This window comes from Chiloscyllium plagiosum, chromosome 21 (genome assembly GCF_004010195.1).
Source record: "Chiloscyllium plagiosum isolate BGI_BamShark_2017 chromosome 21, ASM401019v2, whole genome shotgun sequence".
Classification (NCBI taxonomy): domain Eukaryota; kingdom Metazoa; phylum Chordata; class Chondrichthyes; order Orectolobiformes; family Hemiscylliidae; genus Chiloscyllium; species Chiloscyllium plagiosum.
In genome coordinates this window covers 8,316,743-8,338,458 of record NC_057730.1, presented here as the reverse complement: position 1 = coordinate 8,338,458, position 21,716 = coordinate 8,316,743, and the positions used below count along the sequence as shown (strand labels likewise).

Below are 21,716 nucleotides of genomic sequence, written 5' to 3'. Positions count from 1 at the left end.
AGGAGAAACTTCTTCACCCAGAGAGTGGTGGCTGTGTGGAATGCTCTGCCCCAGAGGGCAGTGGAGGCCCAATCTCTGGATTCATTTAAGAAAGAGTTGGATAGAGCTCTCAAAGATAGTGGAATCAAGGGTTATGGAGATAAGGCAGGAGGAGGATGCTGATTAGGAATGATCAGCCATGATCATGTTGAATGGCAGTGCAGGCTTGAAGAGCAGAATGGCCTACTCATGCACCTATTGTCTAATGTCTACTGTCTATAAAAGCCTGACTCCTGATGAAGGGCTTTTGCCCGAAATGTGGATTTTCCTGCTCCTCGGATGCTGTCTGACCTACTCTGCTTTTCCAGCACCAGTCTCATCTCGTATCTAATCTCCAGCATCTGCAGTACCCACTTCTGCCCAGGGAGTGGGATCAGCAGAGTTGCTCTTTAAAAGAGTTGGTATGGATAAAATGGGCCACATGGCCTATTTCTATGCTGTGAGGAGAAAGTGAGGTCTGCAGATGCTGGAGATCAGAGCTGAAAATGTGTTGCTGGAAAAGCGCAGCAGGTCAGGCAGCATCCAGGGAACAGGAGAATCGATGTTTCGGGCATATGCCCTTCTTCAGCAGTTTGCTGCTGCACAAGGATACCACAATTACATTAATAAAACACCAAAATCAAATGCTATATTAAAAGTCATACTAAGTCAATATAATTTTACTGATTAGTTTAGCCATCACACAGGTCACTTACCAACACAAAGTCTATTGCTTAGCTTTGATTTGACATTTGCCACAATCCTTCTACAGCTGTCATCTTCAGGCACTCTCTCACCTCTATCATTGAAATACTGATCCTCAACAAACCCTTTACTTTCTCTTACTCTTGTTGTTATCTTTGGCACAACACTCTTCAATTTAGACATTGATGAGATGCTAGGCGTTTCTGGCATTTCTGATTCTCTGCCAGATTTCCACTCTAATTTGCTTTAGATGAAGGGTTAAGTTGAAACAATTATTGGGAAAACCTCACGTTTTAAACAAAAATTGCCTGAGCTGTACAGTTTCTGTTGCATGCAAACCTCAGTTGGACAATTTATGAAATGATAATCATCCTCTATATTCCCCAGATGTACAATGCTTTCCCTTTCCTGGGCTTTCTGCCTGGAATTCACAAGAAGATATTTGAAAACAGAACACAGATGGTTCAGCTCATCCTGAATTTCTACAAGGAACATGAGAAAACATTGAATGAGAATGATATAGGGAGCCTAATTGATGCTTTCTTAGTAAAGAGGAAAGAGGTATTCTAATGAATTTGCTTGTTGTGTTATTTTCAAAGATCTATTCTTAGTATGAGCAACCAAATAACATGTATCACATTACTGTAACTAAGGAACGCCATTAAACTAAATATGAGGAACTGCCCAGCAGCTACTGGATAGTCCAGATTTAGCACAAAGATATTGATTGTGCTGACTAGACAGATTACCTGCATGAAAATAAGGAGGAGATGTTTTTTAAGGAGGAGATGGGTAGGTGATGTTGTATCTTTCCTTGGGAATACAGCATGTTGAATATTCAGCTCCATTGAAGCAAAACAAAATGCAAAACCAATAAGCTGTCTGCCCTCTCCAGTCCACGCAAAGAATCCCATAGCTCTATTTAAAGGAAGAACCTTTAAGTTCTGACTGTTACCCTGGTCTAAGTTTAACCTTCAAGAAATACCTAAAAGCTGGCAATCTGGACCATACTGAAACAGTATGTTTCCATACTGTACAGAATCTAATCTAATCTAAGAAACATTCATACAGGTACGTGGACGGTTAGGTATGGAGGGATATGACCAAATGTAAGGAAAGGAAATGGGACAAGTTTAATTGTGAAAACTGGGTGGCTTGGGCAAATTGGGCTGACTCCTACTTACAGAGTGCATCAGAGAACATCTCCGGGACACCCGCACCAACCAACCCCACCACCCCATGGCCAAACATTTCAACTCCCCCTCCCACTCTACCAAGGACATGCAGGTCCTGGGCCTCCTCCATCGCCACTCCCTAACCACCCAACGCCTGGAGGAAGAATGCCTCATCTTCTGCCTCGGGACCCTCCAACCCCATGGCACCAATGTGGATTTCACCAGCTTCCTCATTTCCTCTCCCCCACCTTATCCCAGATCCAACCTTCCAACTCAGCACCACCCTCATAACCTGTCCTACCTGTCCATCTTCCTTCCCACCTATTCGCTCCACACTACCCTCCGACCTATCACATTCTCCTGCTCCTCGGATGCTGCCTGACCGGCTGTGCTTTTCCAGCACCACACTCTCGACTCTAATCTCCAGCATCTGCAGTCCTCACTTTCACCTTGTCTCGAACTCTATGGTCACATTACTGTTTATGGGATCCTGCTGTGCACAAATTTTCTATTACACTTACAATCGTGACTATACTTCAAAATGTTGCAATGCACCTTGGCACATACAGCATTTAAGAAAGGTATCATGTAATTGGCACGACTTTCTTTTCTTCTAATGAAACTGAACATCAGACGAGATTCACAGCAGGGGGAAAGAGTATGCCTTTCATTGTGTCCAGGCCCAAGCTGAACATTCTGTCCCAAGATTCATTGACATATAGCCCATTAATGCTCTAAAGATACCTGAGATAGAATGTCTCCCACTTCTCCATTCCAAAAACTGAAATTACAATTCTGATAACTAACCAAATACTTGAGACAAAAGTACATTTACAGCACTTATCAACATCATGCATTTCCAGTGATAGGAGTAAATTCACCTTCCAAATTGGTCCTAATGTAAAATTAAACCACCAGGAGATTTTGGGCCATTTCTGCAATTGCGTGCATCATAGCATTTTTACTTGATTAATATTAATTGAACAAGGCAAATATTTGTGCATATGTTGACCAGAAATGATTTGATTAGATTAGATTACATTAGATTAGATTAGATTAGATTAGATTAGATTACATTACAGTGTGGAAACATGCCCTTCGGCCCAACAAGTCCACACCGACCCGCCGAAGCGAAACCCACCCATACCCCTACATTCACCCCTTACCTAACACTACGGGCAATTTAGCATGGCCAATTCACCTGACCCTGCACATCTTTGGACTGTGGGAGGAAACCGGAGCACCCGGAGGAAACCCACGCAGACACGGGGAGAACGTGCAAACTCCACACAGTCAGTCGCCTGAGGCGGGAATTGAACCCGGGTCTCAGGCGCTGTGAGGCAGCAGTGCTAACCACTATGCCACCGTGCCGCCCACTATGCCACCGTGCCGCCCACTTTGATTTGGGAGAATCAAAGATTACAAATGGATACTTATACCAACCTCATTACTTGCTGACTAATTTAGATTACCTAATGACCTTTCCTCATTCATATTTTCCTTTACACAAGGCTGACTTCAATGATTCCAAAAGGAACTAATTTCAGCTTGCTTCATTTTTATCACCAAGGAATCAAAGAACTCGAATTCCTATTTCCATGACAATAACTTGGTGATGTCAGTGACAAATTTGTTTGCGGCTGGGACAGATACATCCTCTTCCACACTGCGCTGGGCCATTCTCCTGATGATAAAGTATCCAGAGATCCAAGGTATTGTCTATTTTCATTGTTCGTTAAAAATATTTGCCTGAGTGAAATGTAATATTGTCAATGTTACTATGTTGGGAAAGTATTTCCTGGTCTATAGTGGCTGGTGGGGACCCTGCCACCTTTCTACCTTCATCCTCATTATTTTCCAGGTTGAAAAGTGCATAGATGGCCTTCCACCTTGTTGGAAATGTGGCAGAAAAGGCAGGGATTGGTCCTTCCTTTCCGGATTCCGGATCCCTTAATCAGAAACTTACTGTTTTGCAGGTCTTGTCCTGTGCTGACTACGCCTCTACTGGGTTAACATCAGCAGTGGCAGAAAAAGGCTCTTAATTGAACATTAATTGCAAACTTAAAGACCACAATTGGACTATCAATGTCAATTATAGAGTCATAGAGATGTACAGCATGGAAAGAGACCCTTCGGTCCAACTCGTCCATGCTGACCAGATATTCTAACCTATTCTAGTCGCATTTGCCAGCACCTGGCCCATACCCCTCTCAAATCTTCCTATTCATATACCCATCCAGATGCCTTTTAAATGCTATAGTTGTACCAGCTTCCACCACTTCCTCTGACAGCTCATTCCATACACACACCACCCACTGCATGAAAAGGTTGCCACTTATAGAGTCATAGAGTCATAGAGATGCACAGCATGGAAACAGACCCTTCGGTCTAACCTGACCATGCCGACCAGATATCCCAACCCAATCTAGTCCCACTTGCCAGCACCCGGCCAATATCCCTCCAAACCATTCCTATTTATACACCCATCCAAATGCCTCTTAAATATTGCAATTGTACCAGCTTCTACCACTTCCTCTGGCAGCTCATTCCATACACGTACCACCCTCTGCGTGAAAAAGTTGCCCCTTAGGTCTCTATTATATCCTTCCCCTCTCACCCTAAACCTATGCCCTCTAGTTCTGGACTCCCCCTCCCCAGGGAAAAGACCTTGTCTATTTACCTTATCAATATCCCTCATGATTTTATAAACCTCCGTGAGGTCACCCCTCAGCCTCTCCAGGGAATACAGCCTCAGCCTATTCAGCCTCTGCCTGTAGCTCAACCCTGGCAAAATCCTTGCAAATCTTTTCTGAACCCGTTCAAGTTTCGCAACATCTTTCTGGTAGCCAAAAGTGGCCTAACCAATGCCCTGTACAGCCGCAACATGACCTCCCAACTCCTATACTCAACGCTCTGTCCAATAACGGAAAGCATACCAAACACCTTCTTCATTATCCTATCTACCTGTGACTCCATGTTCAAGGAACTATGAACATGCACTCTAAGGGTCTCTTTGTTCAGCAACATGCCCCAGGATCTTACCATTAAGTGTATAAGTCCTGTTCTGAACCTATTATTTGTGACACCCTCAGAAGATTGAATATTGCCCCAAAATGATGAATATTCGCATAGCATTCTATGGGCAATTTGTCTCCTCAGATTGCATTTGGCAAGATTTACTTCAGAGTATTTTACAAATAAACCCACTCTCTATTCGTTCTGCTGGTGCAATGTTTCAGAGCTAAGGTGATTTTAACGATTGTTATGATGAAGTGAGGAGAGTCAATTGGCTCTACCTTGTTTTAAAAAGATTTAAAATTATTTTTAGCATACAAATTTAGCACTTCAAATTAAAGTGCAGTTCACTACTTTGAAGATAAAGTCACCATTGTTCCAGAGAACCATGAGGCTGCTGTCTCATGAGAGAGAGAAAAAGAGACACCTGGTGAAGTCTTAACCTGAGAATCACCATGCCTTAGGCAGGGGGAAATGTTGAGAAGACATAACCTTCATGGTGACTCAGTCAGTGCAGAAATTGAATGCATACTGTTAGTGTCACTCTACATTGTAATTCAGTTGTCCAACCAACTGAGCTAACCTTATATACAGGATGTTTTTTGTGAGGACCTGACATTATTTATTGGGATGCAACTAACATGTTGCAGTAAGATTGTTAATCCAAAGTCACCCCAACTTGCTGCACTTGATATCTAATCTTATATATTTAAATTCCTCTGAAGCTGAAGGACTAATCTGAAACTTATTTTTATTTTACTTTATCTATAAGTTAATGTTTCAATTCTGCAGAACCTCCATACAAAGTATCGTCAATGTGCATCATAAAGATGCCTGCTAGTTTGTCTTTGTGATGGCAAAAAAAATCACCGAAATCACTTTTAAAGAATGCAATTCACTTTTAACAGGATAGATCTAGTTGAAAAGTATCACATTGTTGGTACACCATTCAACCTATAAACATACGTGTGTTTAATTTCCCTTCATGATCATCAGCAGCAGCTTCAGGAATTTGAAATTTGAGAATTCTTCCTCTTGCAAAATCACAGCATTTATATAAATTGATTTACATTCCCAGGAGTATGTTGTTAAAAAACCTAAAAATCTTCAGGCTCATTTTTCATGCTGTGTGGGAATTGAATCTAATACCTTAATTGTCAAGTCACTCTTCGAAATCCTGAATCACTGGTCTGGCTTATACATACCATCAGGGAGCATCTTTTCTGTGTATATTCATCTGTGTGATAAGGCTAGCTCTCTCCTGTTTGGAATGTGAGCATATAACCAAATTCTTTTCAGCATTTCAACTCTTTTTGTTTGCCACTCTTATTCAACTTACCTAATTTGTCACCAAAACATCTTAATCTTAAGGATTTCAACATGCCATGGTGTCACTGGCCTGTTTTATGGTTCTTATTCTCATTATCCAATTACCACTACTTGCCCTCCTATCTTAAAAGATCTCCTTTCCTGTGATCAGAGCTCCTTTTGCTCATCCATGTTCTCTTCCTATGGTTACACTCACTTCCAGATACAAGATTAGTAGACCTCACATTGCATTTTTCCATCTTCCAAATCTTTATTTCATTTTGTCAATCTGTGGATTTTACCTCCCATCCCTCACCTTGCACATTTAACCAATGTTTGCATTTGCTGGTGGGCTTTCTTCTCTCCCCCTATAATGGTGGCATTCTCCATTTACCAGTCCCTTCTGACATATATGTGACTCTAGTGCAAACTTTTGGTAATTGCCTTCGGTGCAAATAGTCATACCATTTTTTTTAGATTAGCCCTTCGGCCCAACAAGTCCACACCAACCCTCCGAAGAGCAACACACCTACATTTACCCCTACACCTAATACTACGGGCAACTTAGCATGGCCAATTCACCTGACCTGCACATTTTTGGACTGTGGGAGGAGCACCCGGAGGAAACCCACGCAGACACGGGGAGAATGTGCAAACTCCACACAGTCAGTCGCCTGAGGCAGGAACTGAACCCGGGTCTCTAGCGTTGTGAGGCAGCAGTGCTAACCACTGTGCCACCGTGCCGCCCACCTCTTTCTTTTTTTTTCTTTTTTAAAAACTCTTTATTTATAAATAAACAAAATGTACAGCTATAATCCATTTCTTAATAAAAACATCTCAGCAAAACACTTAATAAACCCTCCAATCCTGGCATGTATACAAGAACAGTTTTAAAAAAATCATGATTAACCTGGAAAATTCTTCAGTATCACCATAGTCCAATCAACCCTGTGATTATCATTTCTTGTAAGTTTCCAGCATACATGGATATAAAGTGCATTGTGCCTCATCACTTTTTCAGATTTCAGATAACTGGTTAATCAGTGTCAACTAACCTTGATGAATGCACTCTAACAGTTTAATTACCACATTGTAAATTTACTGGGTTTTTTTTCCCATTATTACTTATAACTTTACATGGATGTTTGTACTTTGTCCAACCTTCTGTTTTGTAATGGACATGGTCCTGAATTAAAATTAATATCTAATAGCCTTCCTTTTCTGAAGGATCTTTGCCATGCATCATTTCAAAAACTTTACTATTCAATTTAGGAAAATTATTTGATAAATTATACTTAGAATCACATCTAAAATACCTGCTGACCAATCCCTCAGCATTCTTTGGGTAATGCCCAAATTCAAACAACAGCACTTCATAACTGTGCAACTATCATCGTGTGAAGCCCATGTTAAATTCAATAGCGATCATCATGAAGATTTTTAAACATCTGCTATAACATATGTCCAATCATGAAAAAACATGGAAGATTAACAAAACAAAAGCAACATTCAAGGATAAATTCACAACATCTTGTTATTCTAATATCTCTTGCTGAAATAGTTATGAATTAGAAAGCTTTAAATTTATATTTTTGACCAGGCACCTCTTAACAGATTAGCCAGGATACAAATGCTTTGAAAGTGATCTAGTCTTTCATGATTGGGAATATAACTGAAATTCAACTGTTTCTCTATTAAGGAAGTGTTCAGGGAGAAATTGAAAGAGTTATTGGATCAGAGAGAGTGCCCACAATGGAAGATCGGAAGAGAATGCCATATACTAATGCAGTCTTGCATGAGGTTCAAAGGTTTGCTAACATAATTCCAATGAATATGCCACATGCAACAACCACAGATATACATTTCAGAGGATTTTTTATTCCAAAGGTAAAATCTTTAAATAATATATTAAAGACATTAAAGATAAGAATCATTAGTTAAAATATCATAGTGTTAAAAGGTGCATAATCCATGTAAGAAATGAATCAGAGACACTTTTGTGTGTCTAGAGTTTAACATTTGGCACATATTTTGCTTATTTAGGATGTTTTCTTAAGCCACTTTGAGTTGTCTCTGTAGTGCTGAGGTAACAATAGAGTTACAAAAGTAGAGTCTTTAATAGGCTCAGCATTAAACATTTTTGACTCAAAGTACAATTGCAATGAAGAAGTTCAGTGAAATATTTAACCAAACCCAATAATTGAAGGGGGTCACGATAAACAGTTTTGATTAGACCTTGACCACTATGTCTGTTTGCTGAGAAACAAAGTGCAGAGTAGATCTGGGACACTAAATTCTGGTTTAATATGTCAATGTTATGGGGAAAGGCTGAAAAAAGTTGAACAGTTAAGCATTGAAAGCAGATGTTTGAAAGGTGTTTATACAAAGATAGAAAAACAGTTAAAAGACTGGAAATGATAAATATTAAGCAATACTGATTGGGTAGGATAAGGAGACACAGTTTTGAAGTTTAATATTTAATGGCAAATATTTAATTTCGGACTCAAACTAGTCAGTTATTCTTCGCTCAAATGTGGTTGAGACTCCGAGACAAGAGATGCAAAATGCCTAGAATAATTTAATGAGTAGGAGAATTCAACAATCTTGGATCTACTTTGATGAATGAAGTAAGATAGATGAAATGCCCTTTTTTCTCTTTAGGTAGATTGTGAATCAAAAGACATTTCTATCAATTGGGTTCTATTAGGTGTGTAAATATCTTTCTGCCAGACCAGACCATGGGGAAGAACACCTTCATCAATTAAGTGTCATTTCTGCAATCTTTGTGCAACAGTCAATAGTTTTCTACAAGTCTTATGGCACCAATTCCCAGAAGGAAGCAATACAGTAACAAGGATTAAGAAACATACTAGTCTGATTCAATGTGCCAAGGTGGCATGTTGACTCAGTGGTTAGCAATACTGCCTCACAGTGCCAATTCCAGTCTGGCTCAATTCCAGACTCGAGCGAGTATGCGTGGAGTTTGCACATTGTCTGTGTGGGTTTCCTCCCACTATCCAAAGATGTGCAGCTTGGGTGAATTGGCCGTGTTAAATTGACCATAATGTTCAGGGATGTATAGGCTAGGTGCATTAGTAAGGGGTAAATGTAGGGGAATAGGTTTGGGTGGGATACTATTTGGAGGGTTGGTTTGAACTTGTTGGGCCGAAGGGCCTGTTTCCACATTATAGGAGTGCTATCTTGTAAACTTAACTCCGGTATGACCAGTTCATTTGCTTCCCACTATTACTGATTTTTTTTTACTATTTTTCTCCCTCTTGGAATTGTTTCTAACAGGAATAAGCCTAAGGGTTGTGGATGAGATGTTCACATTTGGGAATAATTTGTTTTAAAGGGAATGCAGGTGATTCCATTGCTGTCCTCTGTGCTGTATGATAAAACCCAATGGGAAAAACCGAATGAGTTCAACCCATCTCATTTTCTGGATGCTGAGGGAAGGTTTGTGAAGAGAGAAGCCTTTATGCCTTTCTCTGCAGGTATCAAGTTATTGGACTATTTTTAATAAACCCCTTGTACATATAATAATTCTTCCTCTAGATCTGGATACACTGTTTTCTTTCCATTTGTTTCTGGACTACCCAGCATCAATTATTTTCCTAGATTTGTTTTCTTAACTTAAAGTAATTAAATCAGAAATACAACCTTATGGGATTCAGGTTTCATCAGCAATCTCTCAAAAAAGTTTAAATGTGTACATAATTTTAAAAACGTATCCATGTGACTGCTTAAATGAGTCAACATAATCTTTCAATGGGCTTTCTGAATTTCTCTGAATTAAACATATGGTTCTAACAATTAGGTGGTGAGCTAGAGTCGAGTTAGATTGGAGAATCACATCTCACAACAAAGGAACGCAGATGCACTTTTCGATAGACAGATATATCATTATACTCATCCATATTATTTCCCAGCCTCTCACACAGGCAAATTGCATGCCCTCATTGCATTTCTCATCTCTTCGTCCTACATCCCCTACTTAACACTCAAGTAAAAGTTATACAGTAGTTGCTCTCACTCCCCGTACCCGCGGGGGATACATTCCATGACCTCCAGCGGAAGCCCAAAACTGCGGATAGGAGCAAACCTATTCATTTAAATGGGAAATCTATCTTCCTGGCAGCCTCTTGGTCCCTGGTTTCGGAAGGTTCCCTATAATACGTTCAGGCTGCGAGAAAACACGGGTAACTGAAACTGCGGAAAATGATTCTGCGAATACGGGGTCATTTTGAAATAGCTTTACTTAAAATTTGAGACTGAAAATCTAACAAAATAAAAGGAATACCTTTGCTTATACTAATGTCTCAGGACCTCAAGGTATTTCAAAGCATCTTCCAGCTGGTGAAGTATTTCTGAGGTGGAGTCACTATTATGTAGGAAACATGGTCACTAATTTGTATTCAGCAAGATCCCACAGACTTCAATGTGATCATGAACAGATAATCTGTGCTTTTGTATGAAGAATAAATATCAATCAGAAGACAGCAGACGCATTACTTTATCATCTCATCAAAGAAAGTAGCACCTTTCAAAGTGTAAGCCAAATGTAGAATAATAGGGTAGGGGAATGGGTCTGGGTGGGTTACTCTTTGGAGGGTTGGTGAGGACTTGTTGGGCTAGATGGCCTGTTTCCATACTGTAGGGATTCTATGATTCTATGATTAGGGGGATAATCTCTAAAGCACAGCTTGAACCCACAACCTTCTGCTTCATGAGGCAAAACAACTGTTTTCAAGACTTCATCAAACTTTTAAAGGCATAAATTGATAGATCCTGAATAATCTCTACATGTAATCCCTGTCTTAGCTGATTGTATTGTTTGCCAAATAAGTTAAAATGCTATTTTAAAAAAGATTGTGTCTTTATTCACTGTGGCGTTGGGACATTTTCTAAATGTATTTTCTTCTGTGTTTCAAAGGTCGACGGATTTGCTTAGGGGAAAGCCTTGCAAAAATGGAGCTTTTTCTCTTCTTTACAACTTTGATGCAGAGATTCACCTTCCATGCCCTGCCTGCCACCCCCATAGATCTCACACCCTGCGTTGGTTTTACTTTATGCCCAAAGCCTCACCAAGTGTGCGCCATAGTCCGTTAACAGACACAACTCACAGTATTGTCAAGCCTTCAAGAAAACCATAGACTCTCCACAAATTGAAAATTAATCCCCTTTAACGTACCTGCAAATGCTGGAGGAATATCATTGGGGACAGTATTAAAAAATGTTTTCATATTCTTTGAACACTTTGCTTTATTAAATGTAGAAATAGAAGACACTGGGGAAAAAAGAAAATCTCCCTGACTGGGCAAGTCTTTTGGAGGTAGAAAATTTGACAATATTTTAAACAGTGCTCATGGGAAAGGTACACCCCAAAAATAATCAGATATTGCTGGAAAATCTCATCACATCTGGCAGCATCTGTGCAGAGAAAGTAGAGTTAACGTTTCAAGTTCAGTGACCCTTGTTCTAAAGATTTTGTTTCTGATTTCCAGCATCTGAAGTCCTTTGGGGCCTTTTTTTTGTTCAATATATATCTCAATGTAATTACACTATCTCACCAGACATGGCACTGCAGTGCCTCAGTTTGGCAGCCAAATTGGGGATCAGAGAGTTAGTGAATGGGGAGCACCATCAATAAAATCACTTTAATCTACCATATCTTCATATTTTCTTGCAATTATTCTTTTCCCTCCAAAATCTCTGATTGGCTTTCCCCTCATACCCCATTCCATCAATTGTTACTGAAAGCCTTACAGGAATATTAGCAATGCATTGTTTAATTAAAGGAAATGTAAAGATGTAACATGAAGTTCATTTTTGATTCCAACCTCTTATCTCTCTTTACTCTCCATGACATAAAAATGGAATTTACTAATTTGTCTCCCTCATTTGCATGCAGTCAATTCTGCAGTTAGGATTGTCTCAAGGTTTCTGCTAGAAAGGAAAACATATACAAAAGAAACTAAAAATTCCAGATTAACAATCCTGCCTGAAAGTGTGTTCCATAGAAGGGGGTTAGGTGATACTGTAGTAGCTTCTTCTACAGCTTGATGATCTATTAATACTGACCATTCAACTTCAAACAAACCTCGCAATTGGGAAAGGTACTCAAGGTCTGTAATTTCGGATAAGGCACCATTTAAATAGAAGTCAACATTCTTTATTAAATCAAAACAAGAATTGCGAAAATCAAGAATCCTAATCATTTGAATCTATACCAGATGAAACCCAAAGAGCCAAATGTATTCCTTCTCAAAGAAAAAGTTCCACGATTTTCATCACAGACTTTGAGGTTTATATGTTCATTCTGCAATACATGAACTGCATCATTTATATATTGAATGTTACTAGGTTGTTTTACTTTTGTAAGTGTCTAGCATTTCTTTAATTTTCAAGTGTCAAAGTGGGGAATCATATTGGTAAATAGCTTAAGAATGCTATTCTGTTGCAAGGAAACCAAATGCTCCAGCCAATTCTCAGCTTCTTTATTGTCGGCTATTCCTCAAATTACCTCAAAAAAAAGCTCCATGTATCACACCAAATAAGGACAGAATTTATTTCCTTCAAATTGATTCTGCTTCATAGCCTGGTCCAATTACCTACAGCTTTCTAACCCCACTTCACTGTCACGCTTTGCTTGCGCATATAATTAAAGGAGATTGACTCGAATATTCGTATAGCTGGTGTTTTTTCTGTGTTGTGTATAGTTCGTGTTGAAATAAGTTTCTCAATGTTGACTTCAACTGTGGAATTTGATAATCAGCTCAAACATTACATGTGTGTTGAAATCGAATGCATGACCTTAAAAAGTGGGTTACATTATCACCCTTACTCCTGCTTTACCTGAATACTACATTGGAACTTGACTCCAAGGGGAAACTGAATAATTGTTGTAAGTGTAAAAATGTGTCTTGTTTAGTGACTTAAAATGATGCAATTAAACCTTCAACTAAAATAAAGCATTATGTTAAAGCATTATAAACTTTTCTCTTCCTGTGGTTTAATGTGGAAATATTGAACACAGGAGTAGGAGTGGGCTATTCTAAACATGCTTGGTCATTCAATATGATCGTGGCTGATTATCCAACTCAGTACCCTGTTCCCACTTTCTCCCCAAACTCTTTGAACCCATTACCTCTAAGGACCATATCTAACTCCTTCTTGAAAACAAGACTGCTTTCTGTGGCTGAGAATTCCACAGGCCCACCATTCTTTGAGTGAATAAATTTCTCCACATTTCAGTGCTAAATGGCCTTCTCCATATACTGAGGAGAAAGTGAGGGCTGCAGGTGCTAGAGATCAGAGCTGAAAATGTGTTGCTGGAAAAGCGCAGCAGGTCAGGCAGCATCCAAGGAACAGTAGAATCGACGTTTCGGGCATAAGCCCTTCTTCAGGAGTCCTGAAGAAGGGCTTATGCCCGAAACGTCGATTCTCCTGTTCCTTGGATGCTGCCTGACCTGCTGCGCTTTTCCAGCAACACATTTTCTTCTCCATATACTGAGTCAATCAGCCCCGGTTCTGGACTTCCTGGTCAATGGGAATGTGATTCCTGCATTTGCACTGGCTAGTCCGGTTAGAATTTTATAGGTTTCTATGGACCCCTGTTCCAAGCTCTAAACTCTGTTTATTTAAATTGGATTCAACAAAAAGCAAAGAAGATCATGACAACATCAACAAAAATATTCAGTTGCTGATAATACATTTTGATAGTCAGCATGTTTAATGTGGCCGTCAAGTTCATGATAACTGAGTGATGATTTCATTTGATTTGTTCAAATGTAGTGAGATTGCTTTTATCTAAATGTACAATACCCTGCTGCAGCTTATAGCTTTTCACTCCATGGAAAATCAAAATATTATTGCTCAAGTGATGTGTGTGATTTTATATTGTTCATTGATAACCTGAAAGTCTAATCACGGTTGGGTATCTTTCACGGTGTTTCAGGCACTTTTCACTATCAATGAATATACTGTTTACTTTTATTGCGATTTCCTTCTCGAGTGTCATTCGAGTATTTTCCAAGTTCTCCAGGGATGCCTGGGCTTCTCGGAGTTTCTCTTGCAAGAGAGCGATGGATTCCTCAATTTCACCAGCCTCACATATCAAGCTGTCAATGGTAGGAGACAAAAGTTGGGCACAGTCAGTGAGAACCAGGATAAAAATACACGATAGAAAAGCACGAGTAACCAATGTAACCACTACATGATACAATAACACGAGTAACCAATGTAACTAATACATGATAAAAAAGCAAGAGTAACCAATGTAACCACTACATGATACAATAGCAAGAGTAACCATTAAAATTAGTACCACCAGAACACAGATCTCCCTTCTCACAAACATTCTGTTGGCTTACTTAAATTGAGCAGGGTCTCTGGTGAGCTCCACATTGGGCCTGTAGGTCCTCTCATAAAGTCTAGTTTGAACGACCTTTAATGGGGCCTCTTTGTCCTTTATGGCCTGTTTTAGATGGGCGATGTTTTTCTCCTGGTCTGCAATCTGCTCCAGTGTCTGTTCAGAGAGAAAAATAAGATTAAGATGTCCGCTTACAGTCTCAAAGAGTCTTCACTCACTTTACTTGAACTTAATCCACACAGTTATTGTCATTTTCCTTTTGGAGAAAACTACAAGTCTACTAAATTTCCACTGATGCCCACAATGGATCTCATTTTGAGGGATAAGGCTCCCAACATGGAACATTGTCACCAGCAAGAACATAAAACAAAGGTTTTAATTGACAATAAAATGTGTGCCATTGCTAAAGTCATTAGTATTAATTGAATTGCTGCAATAACAGTTTACCACTTCTAAGTTGCACTTATAGAGTTAAATTCACAATCCAAAGTGCTTCACAGAAATATTAACTAACAACATTTGACACTGAGCCTCATAGGACAATATCAGGGCAGGTAAGCACAATTTTGGTTAGAAGGTAGCTTTTAAGGAGCATCATAGCAGAGGAGAGAGAAGTAAAGAGGCAGAGAGATTTAGGGAGGGAATTCCAAAGCTTAATTGCAACTGAAGGCATAGCCCTCAATATTGTTCAAGAGACCAGAATTGAAACACAGAAAATACCACTGAATAGATACATTAAAAGAAAATAGGACAAAAACAAATGCTTTAAAATTCTTAAAATTCCTGTGAAATTTCTACACAATAAGCTGAGCATGTGTTTTTTTTTAAATGTATATTTATGTTACAGAATTTTTTTTTCAAAAAAAGATAGCATTCTAAAGGATGTTCTGTATAATTTTAGACTTTAAAAGTGAATCTTGTGCAGGATAAAAGTAAGTTTTTCTGTAAGACTTAGAGCTTCAGAGGAGGTTTACTAGATTGATATCTTGATTAAGTGGTCATGATTTGGAGGGGTCGGTGTTGGACTGGGGTGGACAAAGTTAAAAATCACAAACACCAGGTTACAGTCCATTTGGTTTGTTTGGAAGCACTAGCGTTTGGAGTGCTGCTCCTTCATCAGGTAGCTTATAAAGGAGCAGTGCTCAGAAAGCTAGTGCTTCCAATTAAACCTGTTGGACTATAACCTGGTGTTGTGTGATTTTTAACTTTGATTAAATGGGTTGTTTAATGTGGATAGGCTGGGAAAAATGGACTTGTCTCCACTGGGGTTTAGAAGACTAAATGGCGTTTTGAATGAAAAATGACTTGATCGAATCTTGAGTTGTGTTGACAAGGTGGATGTGGAAAAAACGTTGAATTTTGTAGGTGAGTACTGAATCAGGTGGTTTTCTAAATTAACTTAAAATTAAGGGAATATGCTTGGGACAACGATGATGAAAATTTCCTTCTCTCAGTGGATTCTGTGACTTTGGAAGTCTCTGCTTCCAAAGGCTGTAAAGCAGGATCATTAAATATATTTAGGTGGATGAACATTGTTAGGCAGGAGAATCAAAGTTACTAGGGATAGATGGGAATTAGGAATTCAAATACATCAGCCATGATCTCATTGAAAGGCAGAGTGGACTTGATTGGCTGAATGACCTATTCATGCTTCCAATTCATGTGTCTGTATGTTTCGAGATGTTTCTCATAGAGTTACAGAACCTGGGGAACAGTAATTGTATCTAACATTCCTAAGGCTGTAAAGAGCCTCTACTGTTCACTTCAAATAAATCAACCTCCAGCAGAACAATGTGAGATATTATTCTATCATCCCTATACCAATAGCCCATGAACAGGGACCACATGAAGCACAACACACTGCTGGAAGAATCATTTTGTTTATAACAAAATGGCTTACTGTTTGCCCAGATGCTTGAAGTGTCTGTGACTGTAGTATATGTTGTGATGAATGGTATCACTTTTAGAGTTGGGATTTCAAACTAGTGGTACATGGATGTTGGTTACTTTTGTGAAGGGTTTAAAAAGTAGCTAGATCAGTCTTTCCAGAGCAATGACCGAAACCAATAGGTGTCAGAGAGCAGGGAACACCCTACAGAGTGTAAATGGAAGATGTTTTGTATTGCACAAAACAGAAAGTGTTGACAAAACTCAGCAGGTCTGGCAGCATATGTGGGAAGAAAACAGAGTTAACATTTTTAGTCTGTTAACTCAATGAAGAGCCTTTATTGAGTCACTAGATTCAAAATGTTAACTTTGCCTTCTTTCCACAGATTCTGCCAGACCTGTTGAGTTTCACCAACAATTGCTGTTTTTGTTTCAGATCTCCAGCTTCCACATTTTGAAGTTTCACATTGCACTGGCTTTACAATCAGAAAGTAAGCAATGAGGGCCATTAACTTGTTTTTGGTTTAGAATAGTCACAAATTAATTTTAGTTTAGGAAAAACAGAGATTGGAGGTTTGCAGCAGGTTTGGGAGGATGCTTGATTGGGGTCAGGAGCACAATATAACATCTCTTCCAGAAAGGAATATTGGAAAGTTCAGAGAATAGATTATCTTCATAGAATGTTAGTTTGAATAAGTTCCAGACCAGGAGTGTTTGATTAGAAATTGGAAGCTTATTGAAATACTAATTCACTCTAAGCTTTCAATTTTGTAGCTATTCAGGAAATGACTGGGAAGATTCAGCTGATTTAATTTAAAAGTCTTAAATTGGATGGGTAATCTCTCTGTATTTAATTCTGCAAAGTAATGGGCGTGGGGATTAGGTATAAACTTCACTTTGCCATATGTTTTAAGACTGTATCTTTCATTTAGATACAAAAACAGAAATTGTTGGTAAAGCTCAGCAGCATCTGTGAACCCTGAGGAAGGGTCACTGAACCTGAAACATTTACTCTAATTTATCTCCACAGACAATGCCAGACCTGCTGAATTTTCCCAGCAACTTCTGTTTTTGTTTCTGATTATTAGCATCTGCAGTTCCTTTGATTTTTCTTTATTTAGCTTGTTTAATTTCATTTTGTTTTTTCCCTTCACCATAATAAACATTGTATTATTAAAGAAAATCTGCAGCCATTTGTATGCTTTTGCCTCAGTGAATGATCAGCACATTGAATAAATGAAACATGATCTATCAAACCAGGTTTCATTCCAGGATCTAATGTGCACATTTAGGGACATGATATAGGAGCTGTAATAACTGTCTGTTAATTTTTTTCAGTAATACATTACCCACATTTAGCTCTAATGTTATGAGAGTCAACTTAAGTATTGCCTCAGTAGAAGCCTCAGTGGGTGCATGTGGGTTTTTGCTTCCCATGATGCTGACAGATCACACTTTGTTTTAATTCAAATCTTCTTAATTAAATTATTTGATAATTCAGGTTAAAACAGTTAAAATTAGCTTGCAAGAATATCCTCCCACAGCAGTAATGAACGGTTCTAATTAAGTTAACTCCAGTTTGAGGGTGAGATGTTTGGCGTGGTTTGCGAGTAGACATGAACCAGAAACAGTTGACCAGAAATGTACCCTTCTCAGATGATACTCCAATTTAGCCTTTGCATCGTTAAGTTCTTCCAGACGCTGGTGAAAGGCAGCGTTGACACGGTCATACTGACAACGCAGATCTTGCGAGGTCTCAAGTAACACATTGTCAACCAGAGCACGAAGATTAATGGAGGCCATTCGCTCCTGTTCAGCTTTATAAATGTTACAATGGGTGAACTCAGCCCAAGTCTGCGGAGTTGAAGAACTGCGAGGTCAAAATAAAATAAAGCAGCATCAAGACTCAGTGGTTATTTCTGTCCAGAACTGTCTTGTTTGCTCTTTAGAAAACTCAGCACAGATTTAATGGGTAAAATAGTCTCATTCTGTGCTGTACAATTCTACAAATATCAAATAATATGCATTAATAACACAAACTAGAATGTTAGCGGCTTGTTTCTGTGGTTAGTGTTCTCTGATACAAAGTCAGAAAGTCACCGGAACAAATGGATACTTTCAGTTCCTGTCAGGCACATTTGGTTTAACAAATTCATGCAAATGTGCAAAGCAGTGAAAATTTGCCTTATTAACCCTTGTCCAGCTAAGTAGTGATCAAACTGAAAACAACAAATACTGGAGATCACAGCAGATCAGACAGCATCAGACAGGTAACTTTACGAGTCTAGACAACTCTCCATTAGAGCTGAAGTGAAATGTGGAGGGGGCAGCACTTATGCTATAGTTGGGGGAGAGCTGTGGTAATGGTGTGGTGTGGAGTGCTGTCAGAGAAAAGATGTTGATAGATTAAGCGATTGGAATATGAGAATGACAGAACAGTGTTGTGTCTAAGAATGAAAAGAGAAGACAGTCCCACTGGGGTGAGGGGAGGGAACAAAGGATATGGTGACAGAGAATGTAATAAGTAAAGCTAAAAGATAAGGAAGGGGAGTTGGTTCACAATTTGAAGGTGTTGAACTCAATATGAAGTCCAAAAGGCTGTAAAGTGCTGAGTCTGAAGATGATATGTTGTTCCTTCAGTTTGCACTGTGATTCCCTGCAGCATTGCAGCATACTGAGGTCAGTCAAGTGGGCATGCAAGCAGGATGCTGTGTTAAAATGACCAGCTACGGGAAGTGCTGTGCATAGATTGTGTTTGGTTTCTCCAATGCAGAAACAGCCACACTGGGTGCAGTGAGTACAATTCACAAGATTGCAGGAAGTACAGTGGTGTTGGTGGTCATGGAATGGACTAGGGTGTCCAAGAGGGACCAATCCCTGTGAAATGCAGACACGGGGAGTAAGGGGAAGATGTATTTGGTGGTGGCATTGTGCTAGAGTTGTCTAAAATGGTGGAGAATGATCCTTTGAACATGAAGGCTGATGGAATGAGAAGTGAAGACAAGGGGTACTGAATCACATTGTTGAGAGCGATGGAAAGGGGCAAGGACAGAAATACGATTGTTAGGTTGGAGGTGGTTGAGGGCCCTGTCAACCACATGGGTGGGAAACCACTGCTATGGAAGAAGCAAACCAAGTTAGCGGTGCTGGTTTGGAAGGTGGCATCAGCCGAACAAATGAGAGTTAGGCAAAGGAACTGGGGGAATGGGAGGGAGTCCTTGCAAGATGTGGGGTGTGAAGAGCTGTAGGGAAGGTAGCTATGGGAGTCAGTGGCTTTGCAATGGATGGCAGAGGACAGTCAATCCCTGAAATGGAGACAGAGACGTCAGGGAAAGCAAAGGAAGTGTTGGAAATGGATGATGTGAAAGTTAAAGAGGGATGGAAATTGGAGGCAAAATGAATGAAATTTTCAAGGTCCTGTTAGGAACAAAAAGTAGCACCAAAGCAGTAGTTGACGTACTGAAAAGAAGAGTTGTGGGAGGGGCCAGTAGGACTGGGTACAAGGATTGTTCCACATGCCCGAAAAAGAGACAAGTATAACTGGGACCCATGCGGGTGCCCTTTGCCACTCCTTTGACTTGGCAGAAGTGAGTTGAGTTAAAGGAGAAATTGTTCAGCGAGAGAACAAGTTCAGCCAGGTGGAGGAGAGTGGTGGTGGACAGGGGGTGTTCAGGACTCTAGCTAAGGAAGAATCCAAGAACTGGATGGGATCCTGGTGGGGAATAGATGTATAGAGGGATTGGACATCCATGGTGAATAGGAGGCAGTTAGAACCAGGGAACTGGAAATTATCACTATGTTGGAGGGCATCAGAGGAATCGTGGGTGTAGGTGGGCAGAATCTAGACAAGCGGAGAGAATATAGAGTCAAGGTAGGAGGCAATGAGCTCAGCAGGGCAGGAACAGGCTGATTCAATGGGCCTACCGGGGCAGTCTGGTTTATGGATTTTAGGAAGAAGGTAAAAATGGGCGGTCCCACGTTAGGAGTCTACTAGGTTGGAGGCAATGAGGGGAAGATCTCCAGAGATAATGAGGCCGGTCATACAGTCATAGAGATGTACAGCATGGAAACAGACCCTTCGGTCCAACCCGTCCATGCCGACCAGATATCCTAACCCAATATAGTCCCACCTGCCAGCACCTGGCCCATATCCCTCCAAACCCTTCCTATTCATATACCCATCCAAATGCCTCTTAAATGTTGCAATTGTACCAGCGTCCACCACACCCTCTGGCAGCTCATTCCATAAACTTACCACCCTCTGCGTGAAAACGTTGCCCCTCAGGTCTCTTTTATATCTTTCCTCTCTCACCCTAAACCTATGCCCTCTAGTTCTGGACTCCCTAACCCCAGGGAAAAGACTTTGTCTATTAATCCTATCTATGCCCCTCATAATTTTGTAAACCTCTATAAGGTCACCCCTCAGCCTCCGACGGTCCAGAGAAAACAGCCCCAGCCTGTTCAGCCTCTCCCTGGAGCACACATCCTCTAACCCTGGCAACATCCTTGTAAATCTTTTCTGAACCCTTTCAAGTTTCACAATATCTTTCCGATATCAGCCGCAACATGACCTCCCAACTCCTGTATTCAATATTCTGACCAATAAAGGAAAGCATACCACTAGCCTTCTTCACTATCCTATCTACCTGCGACTCCACTTTCAAGGAGCTATGAACCTGCACTCCAAGGTCACTTTGTCCTGCAACATTCCCGGGAACCTTACCATTAAGTGTATAAGTCCTGCTCTGACTTTCTTTTCCAGAGCACAGCACCTCACATTTATCTAAATTAAACTCCATCTGCCACTTCCCAGCCCATTGGCCCATCTGGTCAAGATCTTGTTGTAATCTGAGGTAACCACTACACCTCCAATTTTGATGTCATCTGCAAACTTACTAACTGTACCTCTTACGCTCACATCCAAATGATTTATATAAATGATGAAAAGCAGTGGACCCAGCACCGATCCTTGTGGCACTCCACTGGTCACAGACCTCCAGTTTGAAAAACAACCCTCCACCACTACTCTCTGTCTTCTACCTTTGAGCCAGTTCTGTATCCAAATGGCTAGTTCTCCCTGTATTCCATGAGATCTAACCTTGCTAATCAGTCTCCCATGGGGAACCTTGTCAAACGCCTTACTGAAGTCCATATAGATCACATCTACTGCTCTACCCTCATCAATCCTCTTTGTTACTTCCTCAAAAAACTCAATCAAGTTTGTGAGACATGAT

At 40.1% G+C, this 21,716-nt stretch overlaps 2 protein-coding genes across 3 annotated transcripts in view; one reads left to right on the top strand and one right to left on the bottom strand.

The window, feature by feature from the left end:
• Positions 1–11,393, top strand: part of LOC122560423 — a 62,813-nt gene extending 51,420 nt beyond the window's left edge. Inside the window, 5 exon segments of the mRNA XM_043711056.1 lie at positions 1,111–1,284; positions 3,469–3,610; positions 7,921–8,108; positions 9,577–9,718; positions 11,158–11,393. Of these exon segments, the coding sequence (XP_043566991.1) occupies positions 1,111–1,284; positions 3,469–3,610; positions 7,921–8,108; positions 9,577–9,718; positions 11,158–11,393 (882 nt within the window).
• Positions 11,394–14,127: 2,734 nt separating this feature from the next.
• The window catches only part of tekt4 (tektin 4), a 29,576-nt gene continuing 21,987 nt past the window's right edge, over positions 14,128–21,716 (bottom strand). For both annotated transcript variants that reach the window (XM_043711178.1, XM_043711177.1), the window contains exons 4-6: positions 18,130–18,352; positions 14,597–14,751; positions 14,128–14,344 (exon numbers count right to left, since the gene is read on the bottom strand). In XM_043711178.1, coding sequence (XP_043567113.1) covers positions 14,128–14,344; positions 14,597–14,751; positions 18,130–18,352 — 595 coding nt within the window. The remainder of the gene's footprint in view (positions 14,345–14,596; positions 14,752–18,129; positions 18,353–21,716) is intronic.